General features: G+C 42.6%; 1 protein-coding gene across 4 annotated transcripts in view; it reads right to left on the reverse strand.

Moving 5' to 3' along the window:
• Window positions 1–17,981, reverse strand: part of nedd4l (NEDD4 like E3 ubiquitin protein ligase) — a 108,455-nt gene that overhangs the window by 73,973 nt on the left and 16,501 nt on the right. For all 4 annotated transcript variants that reach the window (XM_036936858.1, XM_036936857.1, XM_036936856.1 and 1 more), the window contains exons 3-5: window positions 6,973–7,054; window positions 5,341–5,379; window positions 2,484–2,537 (exon numbers count right to left, since the gene is read on the reverse strand). In XM_036936858.1, the coding sequence (XP_036792753.1) occupies window positions 2,484–2,537; window positions 5,341–5,379; window positions 6,973–7,054 (175 nt within the window). The remainder of the gene's footprint in view (window positions 1–2,483; window positions 2,538–5,340; window positions 5,380–6,972; window positions 7,055–17,981) is intronic.

The following is a 17,981-nucleotide window of genomic DNA, read 5'->3' on the forward strand; positions in this document are numbered from 1 at the left end:
TGACAGGGAATATATACAAAACCTTGTAGAGAGCCTATCCAACTGACAAATTATTTGGAAAAAATATAAACTATTGGATCCAAGACTTAAAAAGAACTGATGTTGGCACAGGATGGAAGGAAAGTTTGAGCATAATTAACTAAATTACAGGATCGGTGTGTCCCCCCGTGGGACGGTTGAGCTAACGTAGGCTAATGCGATTAGCATGAGGTTGTAAGTAACAAGAACATTTCCCAGGACATAGACATATCTGATATTGGCAGAAAGCTTAAACTCTTGTTAATCTAACTGCACTGTCCAATTTACAGTAGCTATTACAGTGAAATAATACCATACCATTGTTTGAGGAAAGTGTAGAATTATGAACTTCAAAAGGTATCAATAAAACAAATAGGCACATTGGTGCAGACTTGACAACATTTTGAACAGAAATTAAATGGTTCATTGGATCAGTCTAAAACATTGCGCGCACACTGCTCCCATCTAGTGGCCAAAATCGAAATGGCACTTAACCTGGAATAATACATTGTGACCTTTCTCTTGCATTTCAAACGATGGAACAAAAAACAAAAGCAAGCTTTAATCTTTGTATCATCTTTTACCAGTTCTAATGTCTTAAATTCTCCTTCATTAATTTAACATTTCTAGTGTTTAATTTCAAATGGTATCAAGAATATGCATATCCTTGCTTCAGGTCCTGAGCTACAGGCAGTTAGATTTGGTTATGTCATTTCAGGATTCTTTTTTTTTTTTTTTAAGGGTCCGATCCTTAAGAGTAGAGAGTCCTTAAAAATGTAAGCTTTTCCAGTATAAACTAATGAATATAATGTATTATGCAAGAAACAAAATGGACTAATTCTACAGCACAACAGCAGTAATGTCTTAAGTGTAAAACTAATAATGACTCAATAATCCATACTTTCTGGGAATGCTATGAAGTCCAGAGGTTGTGGGCGGAGCTAGAAAGTTGTCTGTCAAAAGTATTACAATGTAAAAGCATTTTTAATCTGTCTGCATATTTCAAGACAGGGTGACTGAGAAAAAACTACTGATAGAATTTAAGGACAAGTGACAAACAATAATGCCAAGCACTTGGGATGGAGGTGTGACCAGACACTAGGGATGGAGGTGTGACTAGGGATGGAGGTGTGACCAGACACTAGGGATGGAGGTGTGACGAGGGATGGAGGTGTGACCAAACACGAGGGATGGAGGTGTGACCAGACACGAGGGATGGAGGTGTGACCAGGCACTAGGGATGGAGGTGTGACCAGGCACTAGGGATGGAGGTGTGACCAGACACGAGGGATGGAGGTGTGACCAGACACGAGGGATGGAGGTGTGACCAGACACTAGGGATGGAGGTGTGACCAGACACTAGGGATGGAGGTGTGACCAGACACTAGTGATGGAGGTGTGACCAGGCACTAGGGATGGAGGTGTGACCAGACACTAGGGATGGAGGTGTGACCAGGCACTAGGGATGGAGGTGTGACCAGGCACTAGGGATGGAGGTGTGACCAGACACGAGGGATGGAGGTGTGACCAGACACGAGGGACGGAGGTGTGACCAGACACTAGGGACGGAGGTGTGACCAGACACTAGGGATGGAGGTGTGACCAGACACTAGGGATGGAGGTGTGACCAGACACTAGGGATGGAGGTGTGACCAGACACTAGGGATGGAGGTGTGACCAGGCACTAGGGATGGAGGTGTGACCAGACACGAGGGATGGAGGTGTGACCAGGCACTAGGGATGGAGGTGTGACCAGGCACTAGGGATGGAGGTGTGACCAGGCACGAGGGATGGAGGTGTGAGCATGCGGGTCAGTGCAGATGAGATGTAGTCATTGTTTGTGTGTGTCTAACTTGTTGTTCATATGTATATGTACAAGTTTAAGTTTGTATATGTACAAAAAAAAATACATAAAACGAAAAGGCTAAACAGATCATAGCAGATCAAAACTCTGAGATGCCTTATAAATAAGAGCCCTGATCATGTGTTCTCCAAGAACTCAAACAGGAACAATGTGCCAATTATAGAAATATAATTTCTATGGTCCCTAAGAACAGGTGTTTTCTCCTAAACACACAGATAATAGGCTACTTATGTCATTTGAAGTGGGATTGCAGACAACATTGGACAACAAGATAATCAGAAATTACCTTCTGTAGACAGAGAGAGAAAGAAAGCATTGAATACAACAAATTGATTAGACGTTGTTAGTGATAGTTAGAGGATTTGCATGGCAACACACTATCATCATATTGTTATCAAGAACAATGTACTACTGTCATACAACAAATGTGTGTAGTAAATACAACAGAACATCTGAAAATAAGAATTTCTGTTACGTAGAAAGAGGATTTATTTGGATCAAAAGTACATTTCAAATTGTAAGATAATTTTCAATTAAAATCATTGAACTCTTGAAATATAATCATCATTCAGAAAATAATTTCACAAAAATTGAATCTTACCAATCTGTTTTCATCAAACACCTCAAAGAGTAGTCTGTGGTTCAGAGGACAAACCTGTGATGACAGAAGGGACACTTTTAGTGAAGTCCTGTAATAAATGTACACAGTCTAGAAAATAGCTGCTTGCTTCATACACAAAAAAATATTGCATAAAACCTTCACACACACACACACACACACACACACTGAATTAGCATATCTAGCAGGTAGAAAAGACAGGATATGGGGTCGTTAAAAAAAAGGACAATACATAGAGAAAGCTCTGTCTACACTTGACACTTAAATGCAACTTCCGCTATCAGGGGCCTCCCGAGTGGTGCAGCGGTCTAAGGCAATGCATCACAGTGCTGGCTGACTGCGTCACTACAGATCCGGGTTCGATCCCGGGCTGTGTTGCAGCCAGCCGCGACCGGGAGACCCATGAGACGGCACACAATTGGCCCAGCGTCGTCCGGGTTAAGGGAGGGTTTGGTCGGCCGGATTGTCCTTGTCCCACCGCGCTCTAGCGACGCCGATGGCAGGCCGGGAGCAATGCACGCTGACACGATCGCCAAGTGTACAGTTTTTCCTCCGACACATTGGTGCGGCTGGTTTCCGGGTTAAGCGAGCATTGTGTTACGAAGCAGAGCCGCTTGGCAGGGGTCGTGTTTCGGAGGAAGCATGGATCTCGACAATCGCCTCTCCCGAGTCCGTACAGGAGTTGCAGTGATGGGACAAGACTAACTACCAATTGGATACCACAAAACTGGTAAAAAAAAATACTAAATAAAATACTTCTATCAGAATACGAATATCACATTGAAAAGACATGTCTAGATGCACTGAAGTCACATTGAGGTCAGATTGTTTCCAGATCTGGCTGATCACTTCAGGTAGTGGTCAGCTTTGTGTGCGGATTTCTCCTCAGTCTGGACACAACCAGGCTACCGAAAGGGAATACAGTGGGTGACGTCAGCAGCACTTCACCCACAACTCTCCAGAAATGTGTGTTTTGGGAGCGAGAGGCACCTTTATTTTTTTTAGGGGGGGGGGAATATTTTCCTGGGGTGTGAGGAATGATTTTGCCGGCTTCATAAATGCTAGCCAGCTAACATATTTGGAAGAAAAAAATGGTTTGGTTAAAGTTATGCTAACCTGTTGGCAATCCTTTTAACTTTGCTGGCTAGTGACAGAGGTTAGCTGGCTAGATAGCTACAGTAGTTGATTCATACCATCATCAAGTGGTTGTTGTGTTATCAGATATAACCTGTTCCACCGTTTGCAGAATCCATACTGGCAATTGACTATAGCGCAGGAAAAGAGAATCCGGACACAATGTGGATACGGTAGACAATTTAAATGTAGGTGTAGAAGCATTACGCGTACAGAACTCCATGATCAGAACTCCATGATCAGAACTCCATGATCAGAACTGCAAAAGCTGCATGAACTGTCAAGGCTAGACACGGCCTTAGAGGTAGACTGAAATCGAGGTCTGATATCTTAACTTTTTAACCCGTGTGTCACAATAGCTTCCGGCTGACAAACCTCAGCATGCTCTGTTGAGTGTCAGTCTCCATCTCTAATAGCTAACTGGCTAACATTAGCGCTGCAAGTAATTGCTAACACTAAACCTGAATGTAATCGCTCACACTAGGCTGCAGCTGAATGTAATCGCTAACACTAGCCCTGAATGTAATCGCTAACACTAGCCCTGAATGTAATCGCTAACACTAGGCTACAGCTGAACGTAAATCGCTAACACTAGCCCTGAATGTAATCGCTAACACTAGCCTTGAATGTAAATCACTAACACTAGGCTACAGCTGAACGTAAATCGCTAACGCTAGCTCTGAATGTACTCGCTAACACTAGCACTGAGTGAACAATTATTCCTCTCAGAATAGCCAGCTGGATGAATCACATGTGTGGATGGACTTGTAAACAATGCAATTGTTCCATTTGATGACATAGTTTGAGGTCTGGAAGTTTTCCATAGTAGTGTTGAATGGCAATAAAATGGGGTGTAGCAGCACCAGACCCTTGAACAAAAAAATGGAGAAGGATAATGATGGGTATAATGTGTTTACATGCAGTGCCTTCAGAAAGTATTCATACCCCTAGAGATTTATTCCATATTTTGTGTTACAGCCTGATTAGAAAATGGAATAAAACATAAAATAATGACAGCTCACCCATCTACACAAAATACCCCGCAATGAACAAATTAAAATATGAAAATATGTTCTTAGAAATGTTTTAAAATGTATTGAAAATTAAATAGAGAAATATAATTTACAGAAGTAAATCACAGCCCTGAGTCTATACTTTGTAGATGCACTTTTGGCAGCGATTACAGCTGTGAGTGTTTCTGAGTAAGTCTCGAAGAGCTTTGCACACCGAGATTGTGCCCATTATTCTTTTGACAGTTCTTCAAGCTCTTGTTCAAGGTGTTGTTAACATGTATGGACTCAGGGAGCTAAATATTTATGCAACGACAATATTTATGACATTTGATTGATATATATATAAAAGTTGGAAGTTGGATTAAAGTTGGAAAGTTGGAAAAAAAGTTGGATTAAAATGTATTTAATTGTAATTTGTTAACATTCTACACAAAATACTCAAACATAAAATATATATTTTCTTTTTTTTTTAAACTTTTTTTTTTAATGTTTGAGTATTTATATAAATACTCAAACATTTTAAAAAAATTACAAAAAAAAAAAATCTATATATTTTATGTTTGAGTATTTTGTGTAGAATGTTAACAAATTACAATTAAATACATTTTAATCCAACTTTTTAAAACAAAATGTGAAGAAATCCAAGGGGTCTGAATACTTTTGCAAGGCCCTGTAAATGTAAAGAAACTCACTCTGAAATAGAACTCCTCGTTCCATTTGGGATTTAGAGTCTGAAAGAAAAGAATAGATAAACAAGTTCAGTGAGGCTGATCAGTTGGTGCGTTTCCTGCATGCTGTGAAACAAATAGCCTACACTTTCTTTAAAATTAGTCTGTAAACTACGTGAGAAGACTGATTAAAATACATCCGGTTATTAAAATAAGAGACACACCAGAATGTCAATGAAGTGGCATTGTTACAAGGTAGTCTGATTAAGCTACATCCTTGACAAAGTATCATCTCTGTTAAAATAACTTATGTGACATCAGGTGATATCTCCCACCATGGTGGAAGTGTCTCTCTACCTCCTCTTAGACTGAGAAGACACATCATACAAATCTATTCGGATAAGGTTCCATGCCAAACAGGAGAACCACTGCATAATATGTTAAGATATGGATCCAGTCCTGGGTCACCTTGCTGCTTGAGCAAAGAGAAACCCTCTATGTGGTATCTGATATTAGCAGAACGGCACTGATAAATGTGATACATCCATCGCTGTCAGGGACAATCTTTGACCTGTTTCTTAGGAGAGTTTACAATAAATCCTGGGTCCATCTCATACATTGTCTGATCTAGTATAAGTTTGGGCTTTAAGATCATAACGGACAAGGTAGACCTGATCCTAGATCAGCAATCCTTCACAGAGGCGTGTTATGAATACCGGCCCAGAATTAGCCTTATATTGCCACGAGGCACAGGTTGCACAGTGCTTTGACTGCGGCAGCAGCACACCTTCAGAAACCCACAGTGACTGAAATAAAAGGGTCTTCTGCTCCACATAGCAGCACATTGTCAGCTATTTATATCCCTGCCAGGGCCATGGACAGCATACGGCTGACTTCATGGGAGGGCTAGGAAGGCTGGCTGCAGGAAGGAAGGGGATAAGCTGAGTCTCTCTGGCCATCATCACAGGAGATTTACCCAGAGAGGGAGAGGATGGTGGTTGGGAATAATAAACGTGGCATCCGTATTGTTTTTAATTCTGACAGGACTGGAAGGAAGATGGAAGGAATGGTCCTTCTCTTGTGATGTCAGGTCTTTCATACATCAAATAAAACTGGGCTACATTCTATGAAGCACACTCCAGTGGAACACCTCTATGCTATTTTTTAGCTAATTTCTTCCACAATCCTGTTAGTTAGGTTAGGCCAGGCCTAGAACACGACAATAGTAAGAATCCTGAAACAGGGTTTCCAAAATACCCTCAAGAGGTCCCTCAGATTGAGTGTATTATTACCTTGATATGCTGAACTCTATGAAACAGCTCCCTCTGGTGGTAAGGGAGTTCACCCACATAGCCTTATTAATATTGGGGAAAGGTGTTCACGTCAGACTACAGTAGTGTTCTGGGGCCGTCTCTAGCTGGTCCTCATCCTCCCTCTAACTGGGTTCTACACAATACAATTCACATTGCTCAGTAGTGTAAACAGGAAACACTTTCTCGGGTCAGATTTATCAACAATCAAAAAAATAACTCGGATTGTTGTTGTTTAAAAACCACAGGACACAAGAAGGAAACGCCAGAGGATTAGATAATAAACTACAGACAAAGACTTCCTGATCAATTGATAAAATAAAACATTATTGTCCCCAGGGGTTACCTTTTTAATGGTTTTAGTCTGGACTAAGGCAAGCTCTCTGTTCTCATCCGCAACGTAGAGCGACAGCTTGACATAGGGATCACTGCAGAGAGAGAAGGGAAAAGAAGAGACTATTATTAAGACAGTTGATGATGAGACCTTCATGCTCAAGGTAATGACAGCAAAGGGCTACTGTCTCAAGACAGTGTGCTGCAGGGGTGACGCCTGGGCCTGTGGCGACGCCTGGGCCTGTGGCCAGGGGTGACGCCTGGGCCTGAATGTGAGGCCTTGAGGCGTTACAGTAACTCCTAGGTTTTTGAACCGAGTGACATGCCGATTGTGCTTCTACAAGCATTCATCAAAGAGGGTGTGTGTGTGTGTGTGTAAGAGAGAGAGAGACAGAGCAGTGGCCAATGAGACTCCTGTCTGTAGCAGCGATACAGTACAGACACAGGGGCCAAGGAGCCTCTCAGTCTGCAACACAGTATTTCCATTGTTTAGTCAAGAAGGATCAGACTTTGACATAAACACACAATTAGACTCAGCAGCAGGGAGATTTTAATTAGTAATTGAGGGCTGGAGAGCAGCCATGATCTTGTTGTTCTTGCTCTCCCTTGAGTCTTCCTCCCCTCGAGGCATAGGAGGAGACTGTCTGGGGCACCAGGCAAGCTCTTCTGAGGAAGCAGGGTAATAGCCTAGCTACAGATGATCTCTCTAAAAACCAAACCACAGAGATTTCTGCTCAGTTTTTAGCAACTATAATAAAACAAGCCTGATATAGATATATATATATATATATATATATTTTTTTTTTTAAAGCACAAAATGCACGCACACACACACTTCTATTTTAAGCCTCAGTGTTTGTCAATAAAACAGAGGCTAATTCAGCTGGGTGTAGTCCAATGTCATGAATGTACCCATGTAAGCAGTTTCGCTGCCTCTGTGGTATCTGTTACCAAGTTAGAATTTCAGGTTTGTGAAACTGACTGCCTGTTTTGTTGAGTGATTGAAGCTGGCAGTACAGGACTACTGACCAGGCAGGCTCCTGATGTCACAGTGATTTAGCGGAGTCAGGAGTAGTAAGGACAGGCAATATAGTGAGTTTGAGCCTGTGTGGCCTGGTACACTGTCTGAACAGTATTTACATGAGTCTTTATAACACATTTGGTTCATATTTTGTTACTTGTAATGACAGAACAATGAGACGACAGAGCAGGGTTTCCGTTACCCGGTAATTGCCGGCTTTTGGCCACCAAAAAATTAAAAGACGATGTCTAAATTGACCGGGAGAAAAAAAACAATACAGGCTAGCAGGTCTTGGGGGTATGATATAAAATGCTAACCTAACCTGTTATTGTAATGGTGAGAGGTTAGCAGGTCTTGGGGGTATGATATAAAATGCTAACCTACCCTGTTATTGTAATGGTGAGAGGTTAACATGTCTTGGGGGTATGATATAAAACACTAACCTACCCTGTTATTGTAATGGTGAGAGGTTAACATGTCTTGGGGGTATGATATAAAACACTAACCTACCCTGTTATTGTAATGGTGAGAGGTTAACATGTCTTGGGGGTATGATATAAAACACTAACCTACCCTGTTATTGTAATGGTGAGAGGTTAACATGTCTTGGGGGTATGATATAAAACACTAACCTACCCTGTTATTGTAATGGTGAGAGGTTAACATGTCTTGCGGGTATGATATAAAACACTAACCTACCCTGTTATTGTAATGGTGAGAGGTTAACATGTCTTGGGGGTATGATATAAAACACTAACCTACCCTGTTATTTGAAAACAGGCAAACCGACTTTGGCATTGATGTCATTTCCGGTCACAACTTGCAGACTTGTTTTCGAGTTGCTGTGCGTTTTGTTGCCAACCTATTTTGCTACCTGACAACTTTACGGTTTTTACTTTTTAATTACAGTTTATATTTTTGTTTTTTTTCCTCAACATGATGCCTTCTAATTGCAGTCGCTGTACTCGCCTTATGGCGAGGATAGCTGTGCTACAAGCCCAGCTTCAAACACAATCGTTAGGCAAGGGTAATTTCAGTGTAGGAAAGGATGAAACAGCGTCTGTGCCACCAGTAAGTACAGATAGTAGTATAAATCCCCTGGCACAGTCCCCGCAGCCGGACAACTTTCTCACGGTTTCTGGAAGGAAATGCTGTAGGAACGCTCAACCGGTGTCGCTCATTCAGCCGACAGAAACTTTCAATCGGTTTTCCCCATTAAGCAGCGAGTCGGAGTCAGAGGCCGAGTCTTCTCTGGTCTCTACTTCTCCCGTTACGGGGTCTGAGACTACTGAAAGAGCTGCTTCCTGTGCTTGGCCCTCCTATGTTGAATATAATAAACGGCTCTCTATCCACCGGATGTGTACCAAACTCACTAAAAGTGGCAGTAATAAAGCCTCTCTTGAAAAAGCCAAACCCTGACCCAGAAAATATAAAAAACTATCGGCCTATATCAAATCTTCCATTCCTCTCAAACATTTTAGAAAAGGCTGTTGCGCAGCAACTTACTGCCTTCCTGAAGACAAACAATGTATACGAAATGCTTCAGTCTGGTTTTAGACCCCATCATAGCACTGAGACGGCACTTGTGAAGGTGGTAAATGACATGTTAATGGCATCGGACCGAGGCTCTGCATCTGTCATCGTGCTCCTAGACCTTAGTGCTGCTTTTGATACCATCGATCACCACATTCTTTTGGAGAGATTGGAAACCCAAATTGGTCTACACGGACAAGTTCTGGCCTGGTTTAGATCTTATCTGTTGGAAAGATATCAGTTTGTCTCTGTGAATGGTTTGTCCTCTGACAAATCAACTGTAAATTTCGGTGTTCCTCAAGGTTCCGTTTTAGGACCACTATTGTTTTCACTATATATTTTACCTCTTGGGGATGTCATTCGAAAACATCATGTTAACTTTCACTGCTATGCGGATGACACACAGCTGAACATTTCAATGAAACATGGTGAAGCCCCAAAATTGCTCTTGCTAGAAGCATGTGTTTCAGACATAAGGAAGTGGATGGCTGCAAACTTTGTACTTTTAAACTCGGACAAAACAGAGATGCTTGTTCTAGGTCCCAAGAAACAAAGAGATCTTCTGTTGAATCTGACAATTAATCTTAATGGTTGTACAGTAGTCTCAAATAAAACTAAAGGACCTCGGCGTTACTCTGGACCCTGATCTCTCTTTTGAAGAACATATCAAGACCATTTCAAGGACAGCTTTTTTCCATCTACGTAACATTGCAAAAATCAGAACGTTTCTGTCCAAAAATGATGCAGAAAAATTAATCCATGCTTTTGTCACTTCTAGGTTAGACTACTGCAATGCTCTACTTTCCGGCTACCTGGATAAAGCACTAAATAAACTTCAGTTAGTGCTAAACACGGCTGCTAGAATCCTGACTAGAACCAAAAAATGTGATCATATTACTCCAGTGCTAGCCTCTCTACACTGGCTTCCTGTCAAAGCAAGGGCTGATTTCAAGGTTTTACTGCTAACCTACAAAGCATTACATGGGCTTGCGCCTACCTATCTCTCTGATTTGGTCCTGCCGTACATACCTACACGTACGCTACGGTCACAAGACGCAGGCCTCCTAATTATCCCTAGAATTTCTAAGCAAACAGCTGGAGGCAGGGCTTTCTCCTATCGAGCTCTATTTTTATGGAACGGTCTGCCTACCCATGTCAGAGACGCAAACTCGGTCTCAACCTTTAAGTCTTTACTGAAGACTCATCTCTTCAGTGGGTCATATGATTGAGTGTAGTCTGGCCCAGGAGTGGGAAGGTGAACGGAAAGGCTCTGGAGCAACGAACCGCCCTTGCTGTCTCTGCCTGGCCGGTTCCCCTCTTTCCACTGGGATTCTCTGCCTCTAGCCCTATTACAGGAGCTGAGTCACTGGCTTACTGGGGCTCTCTCATGCCGTCCCTGGAAGGGGTGCGTCACCTGAGTGGGTTGATTCACTGATGTGGTCGTCCTGTCTGGGTTGGCGCCCCCCCTTGGGTTGTGCCATGGCGGAGATCTTGGTGGGCTATACTCAGCCTTGTCTCAGGATGGTAAGTTGGTGGTTGAAGACATCCCTCTAGTGGTGTGGGGGCTGTGCTTTGGCAAAGTGGGTGGGGTTATATCCTTCCTGTTTGGCCCTGTCCGGGGGTGTCCTCGGATGGGGCCACAGTGTCTCCTGACCACTCCTGTCTCAGCCTCCAGTATTTATGCTGCAGTAGTTTATGTGTCGGGGGGCTGGGGTCAGTTTGTTATATCTGGAGTACTTCTCCTGTCCTATTCGGTGTCCTGTGTGAATCTAAGTGTGCGTTCTCTAATTCTCTCCTTCTCCCTTTCTTTCTCTCTCTCGGAGGACCTGAGCCCTAGGACCATGCCCCAGGACTACCTGACGACTCCTTGCTGTCCCCAGTCCACCTGGCCGTGCTGCTGCTCCAGTTTCAACTGACCTGAGCCCTACGACCACGCCCCAGGACTACCTGACGACTCCTTGCTGTCCCCACCGTGCTGCTGCTCCAGTTTCAACTGTTCTGCATTATTATTATTCGACCATGCTGGTCATTTATGAACATTTGAACATCTTGGCCATGTTCTGTTATAATCTCCACCCGGCACAGCCTGGTTCCTCTCTAGGTTTCTTCCTAGGTTTTGGCCTTTCTAGGGAGTTTTTCCTAGCCACCGTGCTTCTACACCTGCATTGCTTGCTGTTTGGGGTTTTAGGCTGGGTTTCTGTACAACACTTTGAGATATCAGCTGATGTACGAAGGGCTATATAAATAAATTTGATTTGATTTGATTTGATTTAATGGTGAGAGGTTAGCATGTCTTGGGGGTATGATATACAATGCTATCCCACACCACTTTACACTGTGAGCTGGAGGCAGTATGCATTTTGAAAACATACTTAATTGCTTGAAACCTTAACATTTTACTTTATATTATGAGGCATGTCTTACCTTGCTTGAAAATCTGACTATAAAATAATTGCCCCCATGTTTTTTATGAAGACTGAATTGGCAGCGTGTGAGTTTGGGGAAGCATACAACTTACCTTACTAGTGATGCACAATATAAGTTGATGAATATATCGGAATCGGATGATATTAGTTAAAAATATCAACATCGGTATTGGCCCGACGTCTAGTTGGGTGCAAAACCGATGTCAAAGCTGCAGTGCATATCTATATAACGTAATGATGCCACGGAAAATGTTGTGCTACACGTGCAACACAGCATTCCTAACCTAGCCCACAATGTCTTCTGTGTGGATCGAGCAGTCAACAAGTTGAGCAGTCATTTGAAAGAGTAAGAAACATTTCAGCGAGACAACTCAGGGGTGAAATCTCTGCTATTAGCTTCACGACATACTATGGAACGCCGTTTGGGTCTTTGCGTGTCAAAAAAGATAAACGTCAAATAACACTATTTGAAGCGTTAAGCTTTTAATTTGACACATCAAATAACAGTACTATTATAGAATGTTGTGTGTTCTGAATGTGCACGTCCAAGCCAAGCGCCACCACTACTATCAGTAGCACTGTCAAAGCTGTACAAAAAACGTCTGCAAACAAACAAACACCGGCCACGAACGATGCGTTTACAATACCGCGTTGGTAATAAAGCATTATTTGTTCGACCGCAACTTCTGGGGTAGCTAGCTAGCTTTAGCTTGGTACCTAGCTAGCACCAATACATCAAGCCTGAAAACAATGACCAGTAGAAACTGCAGTCATTTTCATTATTCTTTGCAATGATTAAGGAATCCTTCAGTAAGTATTAGCTAGGTTGCCACTTGTTGTTCACCTATTGAAATTGAACTTCAGTTCATGAAAATAAATAGCTAGCCAGCTACTTAACCCGGTTGCCCAAAGCTAACGTTATAAGCAGCCAACTAGCTTCATCTGGCTAGTGAGGCTCGAAAGGACCGGGTTACATGTTGTGAAGCTAGCCACAATAAGGATTAGTCACAATAGTGGAATTTGGGGGTTGCCTTCAAAATAAAAGTATATCATTGACAGTTATGCAAATGAATACAAATAGTAGAATTATGCTATACTTTTTATTTTGAAGGCTAACAGCAAAGTCCACTGTTGTGGCTAATCCTTATTGTGGCTAGTTTCACATAAAATGACCACCATTAATCAAATAATAACTGTCTTGTAAATTAGGGTTATTTTAGATGACACCTAGCTATATAGTTAACTAGCTAACTGAGCTACTGAAACAGATTGTAGCTTTGCTATGTTTTTGGGGAAGAACATTGTTTGCATCAAAGAGCTAGCTAGCTTTTTAATTTTTTAAAGGCCAGCACTGTAGGTTCCTGGAATTAAAAACATTGTTTGTGGCTGGTGATTGCTTGTTTGCAGATTTTTTTGTACAGCTTTGACAGTGCTACTGTATCTTTTTTTGACACGTAAAGACCCAAACGGCATTACATAGTATGTGGTGAAGCTAATAGCAGTGACGCTATTACTGACTGCAGTCATTTTCATTATTCTTAGCAATGATTTAGGAATCCTTGTGAGTAGGTATTAGCTAGGATGCCACTTCTTGTTCACCTATTGAAATAACAACCAATGACGACAGCCTAGAGAGAGGAGGTGAGGGTCCTGGGAGTGGTGCCAGGAAAATAACCTCTCACTCAATGTGAACAAAACAAAGGAGCTGGACTTCAGGAAAGAGCAAAGGGAGCATGCCCCTATCCACATTGACAGGACAGCAGTGGAGCAGGTGGAAAGTTTTAAGTTCCTCGGGGTACACATCACTGACATTCTGAAATGGTCCAGCCACACAGACAGACAGTGTGGATCAGAAGGCGCAACAGCGCCTCTTCTACCTCAAGAGGTTGAAGAAATGTGTCTTGGCACCTAAAACCCTCAAACTTTTACGAACGCACAATTGAGAGCATCCTGTCGGGCTGTATCACCTTCTGGTATGGCAACTGCACAGCCCACAACCACTGGGCTCTCCAGAGGGTGGTGCGGTCTGCCCAACGCATCGTCGGGGTCAAACTACCTGCCCTCCAGGACACCTAAAGCACACAATGTCACAGGAAGGCCAAAAAGAAAATCAAAGACAACAACCACCAGACCCACTGTCTGTTCACCTGGCAAGGTCAGTACAGGTGCATCAAAGCTGAGACTGAGCGACTGAAAAACAGCTTCTATGTCAAGGCCATCAGACTGTTAAATAGCCATCACTAGGCGGCTTCCAACCAGTTACGCAACCCTGCACCTTAGAGGCTACTGCCCCATATAAACTCAGCGAAAAATAGAAATGTCCTCTCACTGCCAACTGCGTTTATTTTCAGCAAACTTAACATGTGTAAAAATTTGTATGAACGTAAGATTTAACAACTGAGACATTCCACAGACATGTGACTAACATAAATTGAATAATGTGTCCCTGAACAAAGCGGGGGGGTCAAAATAAAAAGTAACAGTCAGTATCTGTGTGAGTACTATAGTGCATCACCTCCTCATGGACTGCACCAGATGTGCCAGTTCTTGCTGTGAGATGTTACCCCACTCTTCCACCAAGGCACCTTCAAGTTCCCAGACATTTCTGGGGGTAATGGCCCAAATCCTCACCCTCCAATCCAACAGGTCCCAGACGTGCTCAATGGGATTGAGATCCGGGCTCTCGCTGGCTATGGCAGAACACTGGCATTCCTGTCTTGCAGGAAATCACGCACAGAACGAGCAGTATGGCTGGTGGCATTGTCATGCTGGAGGGTCATGTCAGGACGAGCCTGCAGGAAGGGTACCACATGAGGGAGAATGTCTTCCCTGTAACACACAGCATTGAGATTGCCTGCAATGACAGCAAGCTCAGTCCGATGATGCTGTGACACACCACCCCAGACCATGATGGACCCTCCACGTCCAAATCGATCACGCTCCAGAGTACAGGCCTTGGTGTAACGCTCATTCCTTCGACAATAAACACAAATCCGACCATCACCCCTGGTGAGACAAAACCGCGACTCGTCAGTGAAGAGCACTTTTTGTCAGTCCTGCCTGGTCCAGTGAGGGTGGGTTTGTGCCCATAGGCAATGATTTTGCCGGGGATGTCTGGTGAGAACCTGCCTTACAACAGGCCTACAAGCCCTCAATCCAGCCTCTCAGCCTATTGCGGACAGTCTGAGCACTGATGGAGGGATTGTGCGTTCCTGGTGTAACTCGGGCAGTTGTTGTTGCCATCTTGTATCTGTCCCACAGGTGTGATGTTCAGATGTACCGATCCTGTGCAGGTGTTGTTACACGTGGTCTGCCACTGCAAGGACAATCAGTTGTCCGTCCTGTCTCCCTGTATTGCTGCCTTAGGCATCTCACAGTATGGACATTGCAATGTATTGCCCTCACCACATCTGCAGTCCTCATGCCTCCTTGCAGCATGCCTAAGGCACGTTCACGCAGATGAGCAGGGACCCTGGGCATCTTTCTTTTGGTGTTTTTCCAGAGTTAGTAGAAAGGCCTCTTTAGTGTCCTACATTTTCATAACTGTAACCTTAATTGCCTACCATCTATAAACTGTTAGTGTCTTAACGACCGTTCCACAGGTGCATGTTCATTAATTGTTTATGGTTCATTGAACAAGCATGGAAAACAGTGTTTAAACCCATTACAATAAGCATGGGAAACAGTGTTTAAACCCATTACAATAAGCATGGGAAACAGTGTTTAAACCCATTACAATAAGCATGGGAAACAGTGTTTAAACCCATTACAATAAGCATGGGAAACAGTGTTTACACCCTTTACAATGAAGATCTGTGAAGTTATTTGGATGTTTACGTATTATCTTTGAAAGACAGGGTCCTGAAAAAGGGACGTTTCTTTTACATAGACTTAAAATCACTGGCCACGTTCATATTGGAACACTAGTCACTTAATAATGATAACATATTTTTGCTTTACTCATCTCATATGTATATATTGAATTCTATTCTACTGTATTTAGTATTTTAATACCACTCCGACATTGGCGTCTTAATATTTATACATTTCTTAATTCCATTATTTTACTTTTAGCTTGTGTGTATTGATGTCAATTGTTAGATATTACTGCACTGTTGGAGCTAGAAACACAAGCATTTCGTGACACCCGCAATAACAATTGCTAAATGTGTGTGTTACAAACAAAATTTGATTTGAGATAGGCTTTGCAAAAGCTCTACTAAGGGGTTAATGTGTGGCAGTGTTAGCCCTTGAATGGGGGGTGGCCATTTTTATATACATATACAGTTGAAGTCGGAAGTTTACATACACCTTAGCCAAATACATTTCAACTCAGTTTTTCAAAATTCCTGACATTTAATCCTGGTAAAAATTAACTGTCTTTGGTCAGTTAGGATCACCACTTTATTTTAAGAATGTGAAATGTCAGAATAATAGTAGAGAGAACGATTTATTTCGGCTTTTATTTCTTTCGTCACATTCCCAGTGGGTCAGAAGTTTACATACACTCAATTAGTATTTGGTAGCATTGCCGTTACATTGTTTAACTTGGGTCAAACGTTTCAGGTTTCCCTCCATAAGCTTCCCACAATAAGTTGGATGAATTTTGGCCCATTCCTCCTGACAAAGCTGGTGTAACTGAGTCAGGTTTGTAGGCCTCCATGCTCACACATGCTTTCTCAGTTCTGCCCACAAATTTTCTATAGGATTGAGGTCAGGGCTTTATGATGGCCACTCCAATACCTGGACTTTGTTGTCCTTAACCCATAACTTTGGAAGTATGCTTGGGGCCATTGTCCATTTGGAAGACCCATTTGCGACCAAGCTTTAACTTCTTGACTGATGTCTTGAGATGTTGCCTCAATATATCCACATCATTTTCCTGCCTCTTGATGTCATCTATTTTGTGAAGTGCACCAGTCCCAACTGCAGCAAAGTACCCCCACAACAGGATGCTGCCACCACCCATGCTTCACGGTTGGGATGGTGTTCTTCGGCTTACAAGCCTCCCCCTTTTACCTCCAAACATAACAATGGTCATTATGGCCAAACAGTTCTATTTTTGTTTCATCAGACCAGAGAACATTTCTCCAAAAAGTACAATCTTTGTCCCCATGTCTAGTCGCAAACCGTTGTCTGGCTTTTTTATGGCGGTTTTGGAGCAGTGGCTTTTACCTTGCTGAGCGGCCTTTCAGGATATGTCAATATAGGATTAGTTTTACTGTGGATATAGATACTTTTGTACCTGTTTCCTCCTGCATCTTCACAAGGTCCTTTGTTGTTGTTCTGGGATTGATTTGCACTTTCACACCAAAGTACGTTCATCTCTAGGAGACAGAACGCGTCTCCTTCCTGAGCGGTATGCGTACTATTGTTTGTACAGATGAACGTGGTACCATCCCAAGGATGAACCAGACTTGTGGAGGTCTACAATATTTTTTCTGAGGTCTTGGCTGATTTATTTTGATTTTCCCATGATGTCAAGCAAAGTGGCACTGAGTGTGAAGGTAGACCTTGAAATAGATCCACAGGTACACCTCCAATTGACTCAAATAATGTCAATTAGCCGATCAGAAGCTTCTAAAGCCATGACATAATTTTCTGGAATTTTCCAAGCTGTTTAAAGGCACAGTCAACTTAGTGTAAGTAAACTTCTGACCCACTGGAACTGTGATACAGTGAATTATAAGTGAAATATTCTGTCTGTAAACAATTGTTGGAAAAATTACTTGTGTCATGCACAAAGTAGATGTCCTAACCGACTTGTCAAAACTATATTTTGTTAACAAGAAATTTGTGGAGTGGTTGAAAAATGAGTTTTAATGACTCCAACCTAAGTGTATGTAAACTTCCGACTTCAACTGCACACACACGATGGGGAAACCCTGTTGTGTGGGATCCACTACACAGTTGTCCTGTGTGGCCCAGTTGGTAGAGCATGGAGCTTGCAACAAACAGGAGTGTGGGTTCGTTCCCACAGTAGACAAGTACGAAAATGCATGCACTCACTACTTACTGTAAGTCGCTCTGGGTAAGAGCATC

The sequence above is a fragment of the Oncorhynchus mykiss genome, chromosome 12 (assembly GCF_013265735.2).
Source record: "Oncorhynchus mykiss isolate Arlee chromosome 12, USDA_OmykA_1.1, whole genome shotgun sequence".
Lineage (NCBI taxonomy): Eukaryota > Metazoa > Chordata > Actinopteri > Salmoniformes > Salmonidae > Oncorhynchus > Oncorhynchus mykiss.